Genomic DNA, 21124 nt, shown 5'->3' with positions numbered 1-21124 from the left:
CCTTTGTAGGTGACTGTCCCCTTAGCTCTTGCTGCTTCTAGGATTCTCTCCTTCATTTTAATCTTGGCTAATGTAATGATGATGTGCCTTGGTGTGTTTCTTCTTGTGTCCAACTTCTTTGGGACTCTCTGAGCTTCCTGGATTTCCTGGAAGTCTATTTCCTTTGCCAGAATGGGGAAATTCTTCTTTATTATTTGTTCAAATAAGTTTTCCACTGGTGGCTGTTCCTTTCTCCCTTCTGGTACCCCTATAATTCAGATGTTGGAGCGTTTAAAGATGTCCTGGAGGTTCCTAAGACTCTCCTCGTTTTTTTGAATTCTTGTTTCTTCATATTTTTTTGTTTGGTCATTTTTTCCTTCCTTCTGTTCTGCTCCCTTGATTTGAGTTCCAGTTTCCTTTTCATCACTATTGGTTTCCTGTGCATTTCCCTTCATTTCAATTAGTTTAGCCTTCATATGTTCCTCTAATTTGTGACTAAAATCAACCAGTTCTGTGAGGATCCTGATCACCAGTGTTTTAAACTGTGCGTCTGAGAGTTTTGCTATTTCTTTATCGCTTAGATTTATAGGCTCTGGGGCTTTGAGATCTTCTTGAGCCATTTTTTGGTCTGTTCTCGCCCGTTAAGTATGAGTAGCGGAGCCTTGGACTCAGGGCGCTGGGTTGTGACACTATATGTGGGGGCGTGGTCAGAGCGGAAATGGCGACCTCCTCTGCTGTTTCTCGCAGCTGCGTGAGGAGCAGAGCCTTAGGTGGTTCACCAGGGTGGGGCCACTCGGGTTGCTGGGTTATGACTCTGTTATGTGGAGGCGGGGTCAGAGAGGGGAAATGGCGGCGTCCTGTGCTGCCGCTCACCGTGGGGCCTGCTCAGTCCCGTAGTCTCACCGCCCACTCCCTTGCTTGTCTATCTGTGCAGGAAAGCGTGACCACAGTCAACCCGCAGCCCTGCTCCCTCACTGTTTCCCTGCGGTCGCTCGCTGAGTAGCTTACTAGGTCCAACCCTGCTCCTAGGTTCCGCACGCCTGTGTCCGTCTGACCGAGTTTTTCTGTGCAACCCTGCTCCGCCAGCTGCTGGTTTCACCCCTTACCGATCAGGCTGAAGAATTTGTTGTTATCAGACTTCCAAAAAGTTCAATTTTCTGTGTTCTGGATGTGTTTTCTGTTGCTAATATTTAGTTGTCTCTAAACTTGGTTGTGAGAGAAGGCACAGCGTTTCCACCCATGCCTCCATCTTGGCGGAAGTCCTTGGCTGAGGTTTAAATGTTGGTGGAAGTTTTACAACTATCAGTGCAGGCTGACCCCTACCCTGTGGAGCTAGGTGAAAACTGGAGGCCTGGACTTGAGTCATGGAGCACAGTGTGGGGGGCCATGATGAGGCAGTGGCCTGAAGGTGAGGAAATAGTGAAATCACACACCCCCAGTGGGAGGTGTATTCAGCCCAGCTAGGAGAGTAGATAAGTCTTTTGTGAAAAAATGGCCAACCCAAGACCTGTACATACTGACATTTGGGACTCTCCTAGAGGAAAAACCAGAGGCTTTACCTGGGATTATCCTGCAGCAGAGACCAGGGGTAAACAATCCTGCTTTTTCCCTGTCGTGGATCTGGCCTTAAAATCATCACAGGTCAATGGCTCTCAAACTGGAGTCTCCACCCTTAATCTCTCCTTAGAACTCTGGTTCCAAACGCAACACCACTTAGAATAATCCATGGGCAATTCAAATTTAACTTGATCAAAACACAACACCAGACTTCCACCTCCAAATCTGTTCCTCCTGCAGTTTCACCATCTCAGGAATGAGAAAATTAATTCAACCAGTTTTTCAAGCCAGAACCCTTGGAAGGCATCCTTGCCTCTTCTTTTTCTCACACTCTAATTCCAACAGCAAAACTTGAATTCAGCCTTTAAAATACTGTATTTTTCAGACTATAAGACACACTTGTTTTTCCTCAAATTTGGGAGGAATAATGGCTGTCGATGCTGCTGTTGAGTTCTGTTTACATTTACACTGGTGAAATATTATGTTATTTATGTTATTAAATATTTTACCACATTTTTTGCTTCAGAATTTTCCCCCCTATTTTCCTCCTCTAAAACCTAGTTGCATTTTATGGTCTGAAAAATACAGTACATGTTTTTGTCACCTTCTTTACTACCCAATCAAACTTACCCTCATTTCTCACCTGGACTATTTTAACAGTTTCCTTTCAGATATCCGATTCTGGTCCTACCATGCTGTAGGGCCCCACACAGGACTCTGCCCAAAACCTCACATCACACTCAAACTAAAGGCTAAAGTTCTTTCTACAGTTACTCTGTAAATATTTGTTGAGTAAATACATAAATTTCTAGTCAGCATTCTAGTACCACCATTTTTAAAAATAGGATATCCAGGAGGCCAATAAACACACAAGAAAGACATTTAAAGTTCATCATATGGGACATACAAATTAAAACCATAATAACATACTACCTCAAATCCATCAGAATTGTTGAAATGAAAAGACAGACAATACCAAGTGTTGTCTAAGGTGTGGAGCAACAGGAACCCTCACTGCTAGGGGAAGTGTAACTTGGTATCTCCATTTTATTTTATTTTTTACAGGAATAGCAGAGGATTTGATTATAGGTGGACTGGCCATAAAATTATAAACTGTCATTTTTAGCTCACAGTTGCTTTTTTACTGTCAATACACTTAACTACAAAACAACTTGAAAAGATATGGTTCTCAAGATCAAAGCTCCAAGCAAGAACTAAGCAATGAAGAGATAGCCAACCTACCAGATGCACAGTTCAAAATACTGGTAATCAGGATGCTCACAGAAATGGCTGAGTATAGTCACAAAACAGAAGAAAAAGTAAAAGCTATGAAAAGTGAAACAAAGGGAACCAACAGTGATGGGAAGGAAATCAGGACTCAAATCAACGGTTTGGACCAGAAGGAAGAAATAAACATTCAACTAGAACAAAATGAAGAAAAAAGAATTCAGAAAAATGAGGAGAGGCTTAGGAACCTCTAGGATGACTTTAAACATTCCAACATCTGAATCATAGGGGTGCCAGAAGAAGAACAGCAAGAAATTGAAAACTTATTTGATAAAATAATGAAGAACTCCCCCAATCTGGCAAAGGAAATAGACTTCCAGGAAGTCCAGGAAGCTCAAAGAGTTCCAAAAAAGTTGGACCCAAGGAAGCACACACCAAGGCACATCATAATTACATTATCCAAGATCAAAGATAAGGAGAAAATCTTAAAAGCACCAAGAGAAAAGGAGACAGTTACCTACAAAGGAATTCCCATAAGACTATCAGTTGATTTCTCAAAAGAAACCCTGCAGGCAAGAAAGGGCTGGAAAGGAGTATTCCAAGTCATGAAAGGCAAGGACCTATATCCAAGATTACTCTATTCAACAAAGCTATCATTGAGAATGGAAAGGCAGATAAAATGCTTCCCAGATAAGGTCAAGTTAAAGGAGTTCATTACCAAATACTTATTATATGAAATGTTAAATGGACTTATCTAAGAAAAAGAAGATGATCAAAAATATGAACAGTAAAATGACAATAAACTCACAACTATCAACAACTAAACCTAAAATACAAAAACAAAGCAAACAACTAGAACAGGAACAGAATCACAGAAATGGAGATCACATGGAGGGTTATCAGTGGGGAGGGCGAGTGGCAGAATGAGGGGAAAAAGATACAGAGAATAAGTAACACACACAGTAGGTAGAAAATAAACAGGAGGAGGTTAAGAATAGTATAGGAGATGGAGAAGCCAAAGAACTTATATGTGCAACCCATTGATATGAACTGAGTGGAGGGGGGATGTTGGGAGGTAGGGTGCAGGGTGGAGGGGGATAAAGGGGAGAAAAAAATGGAACTGTAATAGCATGATTAATAAAATGTTTTTTAAATATTAAAAAAGATGGTTTTCAAATGGGAATAGTAAATGTCTGTCCAGAAAGTATCTAGCCAGGTACTATGAAAAAGAGACATTGACTGAAGAAGATACAAGTACAAGAAACATTGTACATAGGATGATGACACCTCAGTCCCCTTTAAAATAAGCACCTTGGAACCTTACACAGTTCTCCCAAGTGCCATTAGTTGCCCCATCACATTTTCCTGAATCTCACTGATGGTCTGATATCTCTTCCTTTTTCAAAGGTGATAGGGCAACCTTTTTAGTTTTGGAAAAGCCAGAAGTTGCAGGCTGCCAAATCTGGGCTCTGGGGGAGCTGAGTCACCTGAATGATTTGATGTTTCGTAAAAAAACTCTGCACAAGATGTGATGCATGAGTGGGCATGTTGTCATGAAGCTGCCAATCACCAGTTGCCTGTAGCTGTGGATTTCTGAATCATTTAAACGGTTTCCACAAAGGAATGTTCAAGCTTACTGCAAAATTTGATGCGGATTCATTGCTCTACTAGCTCAGTCATTTTGAATGTGACAGCCACACAGTACACATGCATATTCAATGGCATAGTATAGTGAAGTTATTGTTCACACATGCACATTCCAGTCCACTCTCCTTGGCTGTCAGGTTACATCAATGTTGTGCAGACCATTCTCGTCATATTAACAATGGCTGGACTTTTTCTAGACAGACCTTATATATCATAAAGTTATTAACATTAAAAAAAAATATGTGTCTGTGGAAAAGCTTTCAAATTAACACAATTTCCATATCATTTTTAGTAGGTTTAAATTATATCCATTCTGGAACTAATAACAGCATTCTTTCATGGTGGCTCACTATAAGATACCATACTGGAAATCTGTAAATTAAGCAAGTATTTCTTATAATGAGCATCATTTTCCCAGTTGGTGTGTTCACCCAGAGATATCCTTATACAGTTCTTTGTCAATTCCTTCTCTGGTAATTGCAGAGGTGGAGGTGATATGTTGAAACTCCACAGTCCACTCTGGAATCATTGTTGTTTTGTTTTTTTCAAATAAATGCAGAAAATCTTTACGATTCCTAAGTTGGTTCATCAGTACATGTAATTTATCTTGGGAAACTGTCAGGTCCACTTTTTTAACTGCCAGGAGTGCAGGTTTTGTTTGAAGTTCCTCTTTATACAACTCCAACTCTTTTGTAAGAAGTATTGTAGTTTCAAAGGCACTTCTGCATTCAGTTTGGGTAGAAAGCTAAAATCCAGAAATATCAACCTGTTTGAAACCTTTATACATAAACTTTCAAGTTTAGGCTTTTAAAATGCATAATCTACAACCACAGGTTTTGCATGAGAAGTCTGATTTAGCAAAGAAGATTTTCCACCACTTGGGAATCCCAATAGGCTTGGATCAGCTATAAGTTTTAGATTAAGGTGAATTACTTATTTCTGGCCTTTAAATGCTAAGAAATCTTTAAGTACCACCAAAACCTCCTTCAGCTACCAAAACTGTCTTTCTCCTCATTGACTTCTCCAATAAGTTTACCATTTTCATCAGTTACTGACATACACACAGCTATAGGAATTCCAGTCTTTTCCTATTTGCTCCTTCTCCAGCCACAAACTGTTTTTGAGGATATTTGTCTGTGAGTTGTTTTAAAGTCATTTTGTTATGGGCTACAACCCAGATATCACTATCTTTTTTATTTTCTCCCCCTAAATGATGATAACCCATTCCACCACATCCTGCCCTGGTGGAGTCTTACATTATCAGTTAAGTTTTTCTAACTCCACATATTCTGTATTGCATGTCTAAACAGCAGGCCCCTAGCTCTTCATTCCATGTGCACCTAAGTCCCCAGAAGTATCTCAAACCCTGTCCCCAAGAACCATCCTAACCATACCAGGAAGACAGACACAACCTTCTCACCTCTCAGAGACCAACTCCTGGAGGAAAAGAGATCAGACTATGGTAGAAAAAAAATCAGGCCCCCAGAAAGAAAAAGTAGAGGAAGAGAAGCAGTACCAGAGTTCACAGGTGGGTCTAGGGACACCTGGCCCTTGGGCATCAGGTGAGGGTCACTGACCTTTCTGAACCACAGGCAACTGCTATGCACCATGACTGTGATGGGCCACTTCAACGAAAGGTGTACACACTTGATACATCCAGTTTAAAAAACCTGGCAGAGTTTCATATCTGATGACACAATTTCACTCCTATTATTAGTATATCCCCAGCAGAAACGCATACGTAAATAACCAAAACACAACATACATACATAACCAAAACATGCAAGAATGTCCATAGCAACATTATTCATAATAACTCCAAACTGGACATTATCCAATGTTTCCTTGAGAGCTGAATGAATAAACTGTCATGTATTCACATAACAAAATACTGTGCTATATAGCAGTGGTTATCAAAGTGCTTTGAAAACATAGAGTAGTTTGATCTGGATGGACAAAGGGTTGTTCTTTAGACCAGCAGTATTAGTATCAGCGGGGAATTTGGTGGAAATGCTAATTAATTCCAGACTTAAAGTGTGAGGACCACTTCTCTACAGCAACTAACTGATGAGTTTGACCATGATGAGAGCATGAAAAATTCTGTTGGGAAGTTGGAAGATGACTGTCAAAAAACTAAGCAAATTAGAAAAAAAAAAAGCTTTTTTTTTTTTTTTTACTGTAAGAAAAACACAGGTTGTATAAGAAAGAAAAGAATATGTAATATTCGCTGTACTGCCTGATTCAATCTTGCATTACAACTGTATGGTCATCAGAATGTGATATAGATACCAATGGAACCAAACCAGTAACACAGCCACACAACATAATATAGTGTCTAAAACAAGCAGTAGAATTCTATTATTTAGAAAATGGCTGGTCACACAGAAAATTGAAAACAATGATCTCTGGGAAAATATAGAAGAATGACATGGGCCAGGGCATTGCTATTTTTCATGACAGTCCTTTTAGCAGTATTTTACCTATTAAATTCCCTGTGTCAATAACTGACAAAAATTAAAATCGCAAGTCAAAACAATACTTTGTCAGAACCCACCAATGTGCACTTTGCTCTTGGGGAGCCAGATAAAACTGCTGCATGTTCACAGCCCACGGTGAGAAAAGCACAACAACCAGACCAGAGAGGACAGTGTCAGCAGGATGGGGAAAGGTGCTGGACAGATAAGTAAGGTCATATGGGAAGGTCCATGAAGGAAGGGGCACAGGGGTCTGGCCCTGGAGGAAGAGTGTGGTTTTCAATAAACAAAGGTAACAAAAAGGGCAGGAAAATATCATGTGTGTTTTGAAAACAGAAAATAGTCTGACACTGTTGAACAAAAGGCTGGTTTACTCACGGGCTGTTGGGACAACAGACCCTACTTCTCAAGACTATGCCTTGGGAAGCATAACCTGCAAGCATATGTAAGGCCAACTAGACAGGCGATGTATGGAGCCCTAAGGATAAAGGACTGGATTTTTGTTTTCTGCTTCGTTCTGAGATTTTGTTACCAGTAAACAGAGATCAATTTACTGTAAAGCTAACAACACTGAGGCTTTGAGGTCTTTTACTCACAAGGTTCTGCTAGGGACCACAGCAACATGTGTTGACATGGTCACACATAAATATCTTTTTTAAGTTTGTAGAAATCAGCTCCTCTAATTGCAGATCTAACTGCTCTTTCCACTATGACCTCCCCTCTATCACATTTCATGTCAGGTGGCATTGGAGTGAGATATTGGCCTTTTTGGCTAAAGGGAAGTTGAGTGGACATGCATTTATTTTGGGTTTGATGGGATATATCTGTGGAGTTTGTAGTCATATCTGTCTGTATTAAGTTATTATTAGTCATCCTGTGTAGGAATGGCTTTCAGAAGTGTTTCTATCATCCATCACATCAACTCACCTGGCACGGTGACATAAAGAACAGGACCAGAGGATTGTGTGAGCATGGGCAGGGGCAGTCAGCACAAAGGATCATGGAAAGAAACAAGGCTTCAACTGTATGGAGCCAGATGCTAGTCTGTGGAAAATTTCCCCACATTTTGCAACTAATATATAAAAGAAAATTGACAGGACTCTCAAATTTGATGGCAATTCTAACAATTTATAAGACTTCACCAGTAACAAGTTTGAAGTCTAAACTTTTCTAAACATCACTGATCAATTGTGATTATCCATGTTATAGGAAAGCCTAAATTTATCTTTCTGTTGTCTCCAGAGATAATATTACAAAATCATTGTCATCTGAAGATGCAGAGTATAAAGCCAAAATATGTGAAATAGTATTACAGAAGATTTAGAAGCAGTTAAAGAATCATTTGTATGTATTCTGTTATATTGTTAGCAGCTTAAAAATTTTACTGTTGATTTTTCTTATTCTAAATTTTATATCTAATTTTAAATTTTGTATTTTTTTTGTTGTGAAGAGGTCACTAACTGGTTTAAGCTTCATGCCCAACAAAAGGTGAATGAACAGGACAACTAAAAAAGCAGTTTTCCATGATATGTTTATTCACCTGTCCCAACCCCCCCCCCCCAGACACCTATCTCAGTGAACCATGCTATTTGTATTTGGTGGTGGTCATAGGTGGGGCTGACTGCCCCCCCTCCCAACACACACACCAAAGCCCAGTAGCCAGGGAGGTCTCCTGCACTGGTGTGGGTGGTTAGGCCTAGAGGGCAAGGGATGAGTTTTAAAAGCACTACAGGAATGCCTGGTGGAGAGGCAAGGAGGAAGGGAGGAAAAGGGGAAGGCCACCATGCAAGTGCAGCACTCTGGGCGAAGGAGGCCACTTGGGTTGTTTTTGTTAAGACCTCTCAGGACAGAACAATGGGGAGCTAATTGTCTAGGGCTGCCCCAACCGAACCAATGTCTGAAAGATCAAGGGCAGTGACATTTATCACTTGGTTCCCTCCCTCTGCTCCCACCTTTCAGCAAAGAGAACCCAGATTTGGGAATTCAGAATTTAGAACCCTCTCAGGAGCAGCTGAGGGTAGCAAACTCAATAAAATAGCAGAACATTGGGTACTGGTGAAGGGGTGGACATGCTGGAGCACAAGGCCATGAAAAATGTGCCAAACAGTGCCTTAGTTAAGAAGGACTTGAAAAAGATCACCACTGGCTACCATTTCATCCTCGCTGGCCTATCTGGTTATAGGCCAGATTTTCTCCAACCAGCACCCCATTAATTTAAGAACATTATGGAGATAATTTGTCCCTCTTTACACAGGTTGTAATGACCGTGAGTGGCTTATTTGTTCCAGCAAAAACAGACCATTCTGGCCATCCTCCTTACTGCTGGGCAGGCAGGAAACATCAGCATAATGCTCAAGAGGGAGTCCGGAGTCCTAGGCTCCCTGATCAGATGCCTAATGGCAGAATCTTTATTTCACCCTTTCCCTACTCTTAAAAAAAAAAAAAACTTTTTTGTTGTTGGCAAGTTACAAACACAAGTTGCCTTCTAAGTAAGTTAAAATTTATAAGAATTTTAGAATGGTGCTTGTCATATTGCAAGCTCTACATAATCATTTGCTAAAATGTTTAAATCCGTCCCCTGCCCCACCCCGCATCTTCAAAGATCTAAATTTGAAAAACCATAGAAACCCCTAACAACTCACCAGGATTTACATAACAGTGCCTGACTCCTAAGCTGGCTTCTCAAAATCTCAAGGAAGAAAAATTTGTGTTTTTTTTAATTTATTTTTTTATTGATTATGGAAAGAAAAGTTTTATGATGGAACTTAAAGTTACTCAATATCCTGGTTATGGTCACTCTGGAAAGGAAGGAAGGGGGCTTGAAGGGAGGTAGAAGAGAGTGAATACACACCCCTCCTCACCAGCCCCCCCCCCCCACACACACAGTGGGTCTGCTTTCCAGGAAGAATGTTCCCAGGAGCTTCATTATTCTACGGTTTGGGGGGTTTCCTTTCTGCACAGGAGGAAAAGGTGAAGCCAAAGGACAGCTTCACAATACTCTTTTAAGTCCTGTTGTCCTTACAGAGTCTTGGGTATTTAAAATCCAAGTTTGCTCATTGTTGAAAATTAACTATTAAAGAGGAAGAGAGGATTCATACTAAGATAAAGCATTATCCACTGTGCACATGACTATGACTACTTCAAATTTAGGATTCAAAACAGACTGCTTTTTACACTGTGGGCAAACTTACAGAGCATTTTCATACTGGTAGACCTGATAAAGAAAATGGTGTTTGGATATAATGTCAATCTCCTCTCACAGCTCCTTCTCCTGTTCATCTTCATCCTCCAGATCACCACAACACAATCATGTACCTTAATAAGCAAAGCAGGAGTAAGCCATCTTCCCACTCAGTCTAATTCCCTGACAGTCCTGGGAGAACCAACACACAGCAATGAATCCCACAATATGGAATGTGTCCCTAATGTGCCAGGCTACTGAAGCTACTGGGGAAAATATGTAGAACAAAACACGCAAAAATGTAAGTGAGAAGAGGGGCTGCATTTTCCAAACTCTAGTCGTAGGTTTAAGCTCTGCTACTTGATATTAATCCTGTAGGTCAGTTTTGAAGAAGTTCCTCCAATCACTGAGTGGAACCACTTTGAGTTTGTGGGTCCGAGTAAGTTTGCATTTAGGATGCTTGAGGAAAGACAAACAGCAAGCCTCTCAGGTCTCCATGAAGCTGGGGTTTAAACCTGGAGCAAACCACACCCATGTCCTGGCCCCTGGATCAATTCAAAGGTCTTCAAAAATCAACATCTGTGGCATTCAAACCAGGAAGAAAAGTTTAAAGCCCTGGACTGATTTGCATAGTCAATATATTCTAACCTGCTCTATTTTAAGCAAAAGGTCAAGTCACCTACAGTTAGCCATTCAACTGCCAAAGGAGAGAGGCGGGCCGCGTCCAGTATGCTTTATTGGGTGACTGCCACCACCACGGAAGAAAGAGGTGCTCACCTCCGGCTCCTGGGGTAGAGAAGGTAAAGGGAAGGTCTATGTAGGAAAAGAACACAAAGACTTCTTTCACTGTATTATGCTTCGGTCCGCAGTCACAGAACACCCACCGCACACCGCCCAGTCGCGCGGGTCCGGCTTCCCACTCTAGGACCGCCCCCCTCCCCAAGCCCGCCAGCTCGAGGCCGCACGTGGTCCAGGGCCCTGCTCTCCAGAGCTCCCGAGTAGCCCCTCTGGCCCGACTTTACTACTTCTCAGACTTTCTTAAGTGAGGAGTTGGTGTTATGCGTAAAGAGTGCCAGCCCGGCCAGAGGAGCCACGCTCATCCGGACTCTGTCAGGCAGGAGGAGGAGGGCCGCACCGCTCACCTGTCCAGCCCGCAGCGCCAGTTGCACTGCCAATTCGAAGCACTCTTCCCAGGGGCCCTCAGCGGGCGTCGCCTGGTCCTCGCGGCTTGGCTTCATCACTGCCTCGCCAGGCCCCGCGACCTCCAGCCGGAGCCACTCCGGTGCCTCACCGGCCCCCGCCGCTCCGAAACCAGGTTCCGCCCTCAGTCTTACTCCCGCCACTCTTGCCTCCGCCTGTCCCACAGCTGTGCTGCGGGAAGGGCGAGCAACGCGCGGGGGCGGAGGAAGCTGAGCCGCGCGCCCCAAGCCCACCCCTAACTCAGTCCCAGCCGCTGAGCCCCTCCCTCCTCCGGTCCGACGCTCGGCCCGACTCCGCACGTCTCCCCGCCCCTCCCATCGCCAAGCCCCGCCTTTCTCGGAGAGTTCGGCGACTCGGCGCCCAGCCACGCCCCATCCCGCGGCGCGTCTTCCTCCCCGTCTCAGCCCTGCCTCTCACCGTTCTCAGCTCAATGCCTCACCGAAGCCCCCCGAGCCCCGCCCCTCTCCGCCGAAACCCGCCCCTCTTCACGGAGCCCGGCCCTCGCCGGAGCGCGGAGCAGCTTCGCGTTTCCCCGGAGTCCTGCCCCTCCTCGCAGTGCGTCTAGCCTTCGGCGCCTCCCCGCTCTGCCCAGCTCTCTCCAGCCAGTCTCTTCTCTGCGCTGTCCGCAGAGCTTACAGTCGCGCTCTGGTCTGCTCTTGCCAAACGGAAGAAGGGAGACCGTGGGCCTGGGGCAGAACCTTCAGGCCTGGCGGGGGCCGGGTCCCGGGACAGGCAGCAGTTTGGGTGGGCATGTGTGGCCGAGGCCAAGACTCAGCCCAGCACAGATGTGCTGGGGACCCTTCCTACCCTCAAGACCCACTCTGACGGCGGGCGCACAGGTGGCCCGAGGGGCAGTCAGATCTTACAGGAACTTTCTTCAACTCCTAACGAATCGGTGTCCGAGCGGAAGGCCACTGGAAGTCCAGTGCTGTTTTCAGCCTGCTCGGTCAGCCGCGGGCGCTAGTCCTCGGGGCAGAGAACACAAAGCTCCTGTGTTCCGTAATGCTTGAATGTAAACAAGAAGCTTTCACCCCAGCTAAAAACCAAACACTACGATGACAGTCCCTGGATTTTATAACTGTCTGACCTCACAACTCCGATGTGGAGCCCTAGCTTGTGACTAGCTCCTCTCTATAGCGAGGAATGACCTTTCGAGCCTTTAATGCTGCTGAATCCTGGCACCACCTAAACATAAATAAACAAAAGGCATTTTCCAAGAGAGAGACTCCGCGGTTTCCAGGAGTTTAATTTCATAAGCTGTTTTGCCTGCTAGTCCTTTATGAAAGATGCTGACCCACATAAAATTATTCTGGATTGCTCAGAGCCTTGGAGAACAATAGAACTTTGTACAAGAACCTTTACGGGACATATTTTATCCAATTAACCTAATGACAGGATTAAGTGTTTTTAACTTTTGTCTGTGAGCACTTTATGTTAGATTAGTTTTCACAACACTGATTGTAAACTCTAGGTGTATGGTATGAGACAAATAAAAATTTTAAAAAACAACAATAAGAAGGAATTAGGAAGCGAGAGCTGGGTTGAGAGCTTTAGTCTCTATTTGACTTGCCGAGTCTCCTAGTCCCACAAGTCAGAAAACTAGAACTAGAATTGGCTCAGCTCCCACTACAGGCCACACTCTACACTATCTTTTTTGTTCATCTTTTTCATGATAGAAAGCTGGCCTTCTAAGCAAACTTAGAAGTGATGAAATTTCTCTTTGGCCTCTTTTCAGATTCCCTTTCTGAACACCCTGCCCCTCCTCCTCCTACTTTCTATCTGGACCAATCCAAAAGTTTAGTTATAGCTTTAGGTAAACTCTTATTACAGATCTCAGCCTACCTAAATTTCTAGAGAGAAAGCCTTCATAGCTTCCTTGCCTAACTTCCAAATATCTTAAGGCAGAATTATGTGGTTTTTACCAGTTTGCAGCTGGCCAGATTTTCCTAAATTAAAACACTGGCTCCAGTTCTTCCTTGCTATGTGGACTTGAGCAAGTTACAGATAATCCCTTTGCCTCAGTTTCCTCAACTATGAGAATTTTGAGGGGTAAGTGTTCTATGGGTTAATATACATGTGGTTGGCGCTTGTGTGTTTGCCAATACTAAAAGTTTGCTCACTAATGTAGCCTCCAGTGATCGGCAAATGGTTTGGTACATAATAGGGGCCTAATAAATATTTGTTAATCATTGAATACTAAAATGAGCTTTTTTTTCTAGTGGATTATTCAGGTTTCTCATGCTTTAGTGATGATTCTCCCTGGCAACATAAAATATTCTTCACCACCAGTCTGTACGTTGCTTCTACAATGTGGGAAATCACATTAACTTCGGTATGCCCCCAGAGTACCTTTCCCTGTCTTGAAAGACTTGCCTAACTGCCTCTTTCACATTCCTACTCCAAGAGTGCAACCTTAGTGGGCACTGTGGTCACAGGAAGAGGTATGCAAGGTGCCTGCACAGGGGCTTTTGTCTCCTTGTCTGGCCCTTTACGTTTTTATTAATCTGAAAGCCCCTCCCCCCTGCCGTGTCCTTTCTGGAACAAAGCAAAGTCTAAATAAACAAAATGTCAAATGAAGTTTTTCTTTCCTTCTACCTACTTTTCTGGCTTCCCAGTTACTTTGAAATCTGATATTATCCTCTAGGGCCAAGATGTGCTGATTTGGACATTTCCTGAGCAGATTTTCACTCCCACTCCATCTAAATGGCTAGAAACAGGCCTAGGATAATATCTGACCCTTCTTAACCTCATATATCGAAAGTTGGTGTCAGGGGCTAAATTGTCTTTCCCAAAATTCATACGTTGAATCCAACCCCCTTATGTGACCATATTTGAAGATAGGGGCTTCAAGGAGATACTTAAATTAAAATGAGGTCATATGGGTGAGCCCTAATCCTACATGACTGATGTCCTTATAAAAAGACAGAATTGGACACAGACACAGAAAGAGGGAGGAGGTCATCTGCAAGACCTAAAGAAAGGCCTCAGGAGACACCAAACCTGAGGACACCTTGATCTTGGACTTCTAGCCTCCAGAACTGCAAGAAAATAAAATTCTGTTGTTTAAGCACCCAGTCTGTAGTACTTATTCATGACAACTCTAACAAACTGATATAGCTGGGAACCAAAGAGGTTTGCTTCATGCATCACTGTATTTAGGGTTATCAGGAGCTCTTCTCAGTCAAGAGATCTTGTAAAAGGCAGTAGGGAGTATATAGCTCATGGCTCTCCAGAACAGAATAGTAGAGGGAACCCTTCTGCCCACAACCTGACAGGTACTCAGGGTTACTTATGCAATAAAGTCAGTCAGCACCACAACTTCTCACTAAATTATGTCAGACAGGTAATTAGCAGCAAGTGCTCTGTGTTTCAGTGTCACCCAACACTCTGTGCACAAAAAAGAACAATTCTATGAGTCCTTGGGAAAAAGTTCTGCGCTAGTAGAATTATCTGTGAAATTCTCTGCAGGGTCATTTCTCCTCACTTATTTCCACTGTAAAACGGAAGACGTTTTTTCCTACTCTGGAAAAACCTCCCAAGTCATTATTTCTCATTGAGGAAAAGGTTAATGTGTGGTCATTACCCTGCCTGCTGAATGTGATTCACCCCTAGAATTCACACAGTGTGCTGGCTTTTAGAACTTTGCAAAGCATTTACAAGACTCCTGTTTCTTCTTTGCTATACCTTCCACTCACTTCTACCTTGACCTACAGTCACTGATAGGTCCTGGAGACAATGAAGTTACACTTCAATAATTGGCACCACCTTCATTCTATTAAACTCTAACCTGCAAGGCCTCAGTCCTGTAAAATAATTAAACAAATTATTTATAATAAATAAGTCCCACCAGGAAGGTGCCCAGACTTCCTAAAATACTTAATATTTTTCAATATTTCCAATTTCATACATCTGAAATTCTTTCTGATGATGTTTATGAAATTAATGATACAAAGATGGTGTTACATGAGGTACATGTAACTCTTTATTTCCCCGTAACCAAATTCTCTTCTAGCCTCCCCTCCCACATGACAGCAGAAAACTGAGTCTATTTATTTCCAATACAACTCAGACATAGCAATGACTTTTCAGACATTTCAAGATTAAAATTCAATCAATTCAGCTTTGAGCTGTCCCCTTTTTCCCAGGTGGGTCCATGCAAAAGGGACTGGCCTTGAGAGAGGACATTGCCCCTTGGACCTTGCTCTGTCCTACACTGGCAGGTGTAGGAGATAAGACCTGCCAGGTCCAGGCTGCTGCAATCATTCCTCCCTTTGGCTATCCCACACCTAAGTAGCCCCGGTTATCCTGGTTGGGTTTTGACTGAGCCCCATGCTAGTTTCTTCCTCAAACCCCAAGGTCATTTCGTTCCTGAATGAGCCCTTTGAGCAGCATTGTGGTTTTGGGAGGCTCCCCATGGAGGACTTCCAGCCTGGTCCTCTCATCATGGACATTTTCCACTAGCTGGTGCTCCCTCCCCCAAGCTGGTGTCATGCAGAAGTATATCAGGACCATGCATGATTCCTAGGTTTCAGGGGAAGGGGCCTAGCCTCCCTAAAAGTTTCCCAGGAAACATCATCTTCTCCCACTGTTTTCAGCTCCACCCTTCTTCAGGAGAGAGCAGGGTGCCTGGCCTTAAGCTTTAACTCTTCATTTGAGGTGCTCTTTCTCGGCCAACCCTCCCCTGCCTCCGCCACTGGGAATTAGAGGGACATGGGCTTTGCTTCATATATTTTTCAAAATGTGTATTGTGTCAGCACTAACCAAAGGGGCAATGCTTTATTTCAAGTTCTGCCTGTAATACATGGCTCCACGCCCTTAGGTAATTTACCCTCAGATCTCAGAATGGGGAAGGTTTAGGAGGTTGAAAATAAATGGAAGTGGGAACATACTAGCAGATTCTTCTATCTGCCTATATTTTGAAACTGGATGGTTCTCAAGGAAATGCTTCTCTGCCTTTTCTATTCAAAGCTTATGATCCATTTGCAAAGTTTTCTTTTTTAACCTAAAGAGGCACTGTATGTTGGTACATAAAAAATGCTACAAAGTTATACTAATATTTGAGAGGAGGACACAATGAGAGTCTGCTACACTTGTTTCAATTTTCAAAACACTTGACATTTTGAGGTATATGGAACAATGATCAACAATGAGCCAAGGAAATTCATTTCAAAGCTTTATGTCTTCATCATAAAAACTGTTTTTTTGAGGTGTTGACACATGTATTCTCTTTATCAGGTTGTTTTGGTAACTGCAGCAGAAGTGGGGAAATGCATGAATGTGCTCAGTCCTGCCAGGCCTCTTTCTTCTCCCGACGTATCTTCATTTTTCATATATCCTTCTCCTGCTTTCATACGTTTATACTCCCTCTTTTACAGAAGCCTGCATCTAGTTCCAATGCTTAGAGTTAAAGAAATAAACAAACATGCGGGCTTTCTAAACCAGCAATGTTGTATGGAGCACTTTAAAAAGTTCATATGCTTTTTGAAGGTAGATTAAATTTATTAAAATGGAATTCCTGACAATTATCAAATTCAGTCATATTTTCATTAAGGCAACATTTAATATTAAATTTTAAAAAATCTGATTTGAACTTAGAAATGGAAAAAAACAACTGTTCAGTATAGGTGTGCACATACAGAAAAAAAGAGAGTAAGTGAGCACAGGCATCATATACCTTTTAGGAATATGTAGCCGAAGAAGAAAGCTGGCAACTACAGAAAATTCATATGTTGAATTAACAAATTTTCTACTTATCTGTGTCACCAACAGGAAATAATCAGCACTAACATTTGAGTCTCTTCTGCCAAGAGAAGAATCTAATTTAAGGGGAAAACGAAGTGAACATAAATTTCATATTTTGGTGTAGATTTATCCTTATACATATCATTTGTTTGTTATTCATTCATTCATTCATTCATTCATTCACTCACATATGAGGTGTTTATTTCTTCATTGTCTATTGTTTCTTGGTGATTAGCAAAACAAGAGGAGAGAGATGCAGAGTTAGATATTATCAATTATTTCAGTTGGTGGCCCTGTTCATTGGTGAGTTCTGCAGTCCCAGCAACAAGAAGAATAAGAAAAGGATCCAGAATTCTATTATGTGCAAAGGCGTGCAGCAGAAACGTCGCCTTTGTTGAACTGGGTTGAGCATTGTTTTCTGGGTGGATGAGCATCTTTTAGCCATAGTAGGTTATAAAATTAGGTAAAGTAATACTAAAAAAAAACCCTCTTATATTGTCAATATCTCTCTGTTAAGAAATTACCTGTGAATATTTATGTATTAAATATATAAATGCAATGTAGTAGGATTAAATTCTCTTGACAAAATTTGCAAATAATCATAATAAAAAATCACTTTAATAGTGATTGTTAAAATTTGCTAAATAGAATATGAACTAAAATTTTAATAATAAAATATTAATTTTTAGGACAAAAGTCGGCTTTGAATAATCTTTCCAGTGCACAAAAACATCCTTAAGGATACTGAACCATTAATTGCGCCATGCAACTTTCCCTTCAAAGAGTATTTTTCTTGGGGGCGATGGTGGTGGTGGGGGCTATCGCTGAGACTTGAGTCAGAAAACGAAGTATATAGAGATGCCTCTTTTATTCTCGTATAGGCCAGTTCTTTCAAAGTTGTTAATAAAGTTATATTCTACAAGGTCAATCTGACTTCATGTTTATAGCATCTGCACTGTTCTCATGTCATCTGCATTCCAGAATTTAATAATTTACCTTTGTTTGGCTACTTGCACTGCTTTCTAACATTCCTAACAAATGACATACCTGAACCTTCAAAGTACTCAAGTTCTGTGTTCAATTTCACAGTTTTACTGACTTCGTGTTCATAAGACTTTTTACTTAAGATGACAGCATATTTCCCAGGATTCTGAAGAGTTTTATATTAAGGTGAAGATTTCTAAAAACAGTGCAAAAACAGAAAAAGAGTACCATCTGTTGCTCCTTAAATCTTAGAAGAAAAAAACCAGAAGCTGCATTTTGAGTCAGTATCATTAGGGTTCAGAGTATGACTAGGCACTGTGTGCTCCCACACAGAGAAAGGGCAATGTTAGAGCAAACCTGGGGCACCTGGCCTCAGGGGGACTGCAGTGCCTGCGGCACCTGTTTATTCCACAGGCTGTCAGTACAGTCGCTCTCCAACTCCCCTAAGGGATAGATCTAAGTGTTTGTGGTAGGTTCCAGATTTAGGCTGGGCCACAGAGAATACATTCCTTATTTTACAATGTGAGCACGCGGAAGGATTCTAAAATTCTGCCAGCAGGATGATCAGAAATTTTAGGCATAAAGTCTAGCTGAGTCAAAGAGTCTATATCTCCTTATGCTTGGCTTTGGTGGACTACTTGTATTTGTGCCACGATTGCTTAAACATACCTAAAAGTAACACCGCTCTCACCCCATTGTGTAAAGAAATTATGCAAACATGAACAGGTAATTGAAAAACATGCATTTTCAACTAATTTGTAAAATTAAAAGATTTGTGAAAGACACTGACAAGAATGTAAATTAGACTAATTTCCTTAAAATGAATAAAAAAGAATTCAAGTGAGAACATTTTAAAATAACGCAGCGTTATTCAATAAAAAAGGTATGGAAACAACCGAAGTTTCTGTGGACAGATGAATGGATAAAGAACATATCAGCTATGTGACACATCCACACACACATATAAAATTCAGCCTTGAAACAGAAGGAAATCCTTTGTTTCTGACGACAGAGATGAACCTGGAAGGCACAATGCTAAAGTGAAATAAGCCAGACAAAGACAAATACTGCATGGTATCACTTCTATGTAGAATTAATAACCCTGTTAAACTCATACAAACAGAGAATAGAAAAGTGGTTGCCGGGGACTGAGGGGTGGGAAAAATAAGGAGAGGTTGATTAAAGGGTACAAACTTTCAGATATAAGATGAATAATTTCTGAGGATTTAATGTGTAACATGGTGCCTCTAGTTGGTAACATTGTTTTGTATAAAGTGAAATTTGCCAAGAAAGTAGTAAACTTAAATGTTCTTTATTCCTAAATTAGAAAATTGTTTCTTTATTAAATAAAAACACCCTGTTTAAAATTAAAACACTAGCCACAACTATTTTTTTGAAGAAACAACAACAAAAAAGATGTGATAGAACACAAAACTGAATCAGCAAAATGGAGGATAGAGACGCATTTATAGAATTCAGAAGAACTTAACAAAAAGATACATATAATGTACATGAAGGTAGCAGGCTGGAAGGTATTGTATTTTAGCAAGCAGCCATTTTCCTGGAAAAACTGATGAAGAGATATCAATGTCTGATGTATTTTGGTAAAGATTTTAAACTTCTAGGAAATAGAGTCATGCAAGCTTTCAAAGGAAAAGAACAAAACGCAACAAAGGATACTTTCAAAATAACTAAAGTCACTCCATCCACAAAATAAATGCTAAATGTGGAACATTCATGTATTAAGATGGTATGAAGTCTTTTTTTTTTATTGTTCAAGAACAGTTGCCTCCATTTTCCCCACCCTGCCTCCCTACCCATCTCCACCGCCTACCCTTGATCCTATCCCCCTTTGGTTCTTTCCATGGGTCCTTTATACATGTTCCTTTATGACCCTTTCTCTTTCCGTGCCTGTTATCCCCTTGCCCCTCCCCTCTGGTCACTGTCAGTTTGTTCTTTATTTCAACATCTCTGGTTATATTTTGTTTGCTTGTTTGTTTTGTTGATCAGGTTCCACTTATAGGTGAGATGATATGGTATTTGTCTTTTACCACCTAGCTTATTTCACTTAGCATCTATTCTCCAGATCCATCTGTTCTCCAGAGCCATTCATGCTGTCGCAAAGGGTAGGAGCTCCTTTTTTCTTTCTGCTGCATTGTATTCCATTGTATAAATGTACCACAGTATTTACTTTTTTCTTTTTTTTTGAACATCCATGTGTGGCTGCCTCTTGTGCTCCCCCCACTTGGAACTGGCCAGCAACCCAGGCATGTGCCCTGACTGGGAATCGAACCAGCCACTCTTTGGTTCACAGGCTAGCACTCCACCCACTGAGCCATACCCGCCAGGGCTATACCACAGTTTTTTGATCCACTCACTTACTGATGGGCACCTACCTTGCTTCCAAGCACTTGGCTATTGTAAACTGTGCTGCTATCAACATTGGGGTGCATAGGTTCTTTTGAATTAGTGTTTTAGGGTTCTTAGGGTATAATCTCTGCAGTGAAATTGCCAGGTCAAAAGGCAGATTCATTTTTAGTTTTCTGAGGACATTCCATACTGTTTTCGACAGTGGCTGCAGCAGTGTGCATTTCCACCAACAGTGCACTAGGGTTCCCTTTTCTCCACAACCTTGCCAGCACTCGTTGTTTATTGATCTGTTAATGATGGTCATTCTGACTGGTGTGAAATGGTATCTCATTGTGGTTGCATCTGTCTGATGGCTAGTAATGCTGAGCATCCCTTCATATATCTCTGGGTCCTTTGTGTGTCTTCCTTGGAGAAATGTCTGTTCAGGTCCTTAGCCCATTTTTTTTAATTGGGTTATTTGTCTTCCTGAAGTGGAGTCATGTAAGTTCTTTATACATTTTGGAGCTCAAACCCTTGTCTGAGGTACCATTGGCAAATATGTTTTCCCATACAGTTAGTTCCCATTTCATTTTGCTGATGTTTTCTTTAGCCACGCAGAAGCTTTTTTGATAAAGTCCCATTTGTTTATTCTTTCCTGTATGCTCCTTGCTCTGGAGGACATATTGGTGAAAATATTGTTGCATGGAATAGCTGAGATTTTCCCACCAATGTTCTCCTCTATAAAACTAAAATGGTCTTACCAAAAATAAAAGTGGGTATGTGA

General features: G+C 41.7%; 1 protein-coding gene and 1 pseudogene across 2 annotated transcripts in view; both read right to left on the bottom strand.

The window, feature by feature from the left end:
- Positions 1–11530, bottom strand: part of IMPA2 (inositol monophosphatase 2) — a 78131-nt gene extending 66601 nt beyond the window's left edge. Inside the window, exon 1 of one of the 2 annotated variants that reach the window (XM_037134480.2) lies at positions 11208–11530. In XM_037134480.2, coding sequence (XP_036990375.1) covers positions 11208–11303 — 96 coding nt within the window. In that variant the 5' untranslated portion in view covers positions 11304–11530. Of the gene's footprint in view, positions 1–2166; positions 2189–11207 lie in introns of those variants that run through there. The other variant, XM_037134481.2, reaches the window with a different exon arrangement.
- LOC128627982 (GTP-binding protein 10-like) lies at positions 2287–5793 on the bottom strand (annotated as a pseudogene).
- Positions 11531–21124: the final 9594 nt, after the last annotated feature.

Source organism: Artibeus jamaicensis, unplaced genomic scaffold (assembly GCF_021234435.1).
Source record: "Artibeus jamaicensis isolate MK-2021 breed Jamaican fruit bat unplaced genomic scaffold, CSHL_Jam_final contig_511, whole genome shotgun sequence".
Classification (NCBI taxonomy): Eukaryota; Metazoa; Chordata; class Mammalia; order Chiroptera; family Phyllostomidae; genus Artibeus; species Artibeus jamaicensis.
The sequence above is the reverse complement of the archived record's forward strand: the minus strand, read 5'-3'. Positions and strand labels throughout refer to the sequence as shown.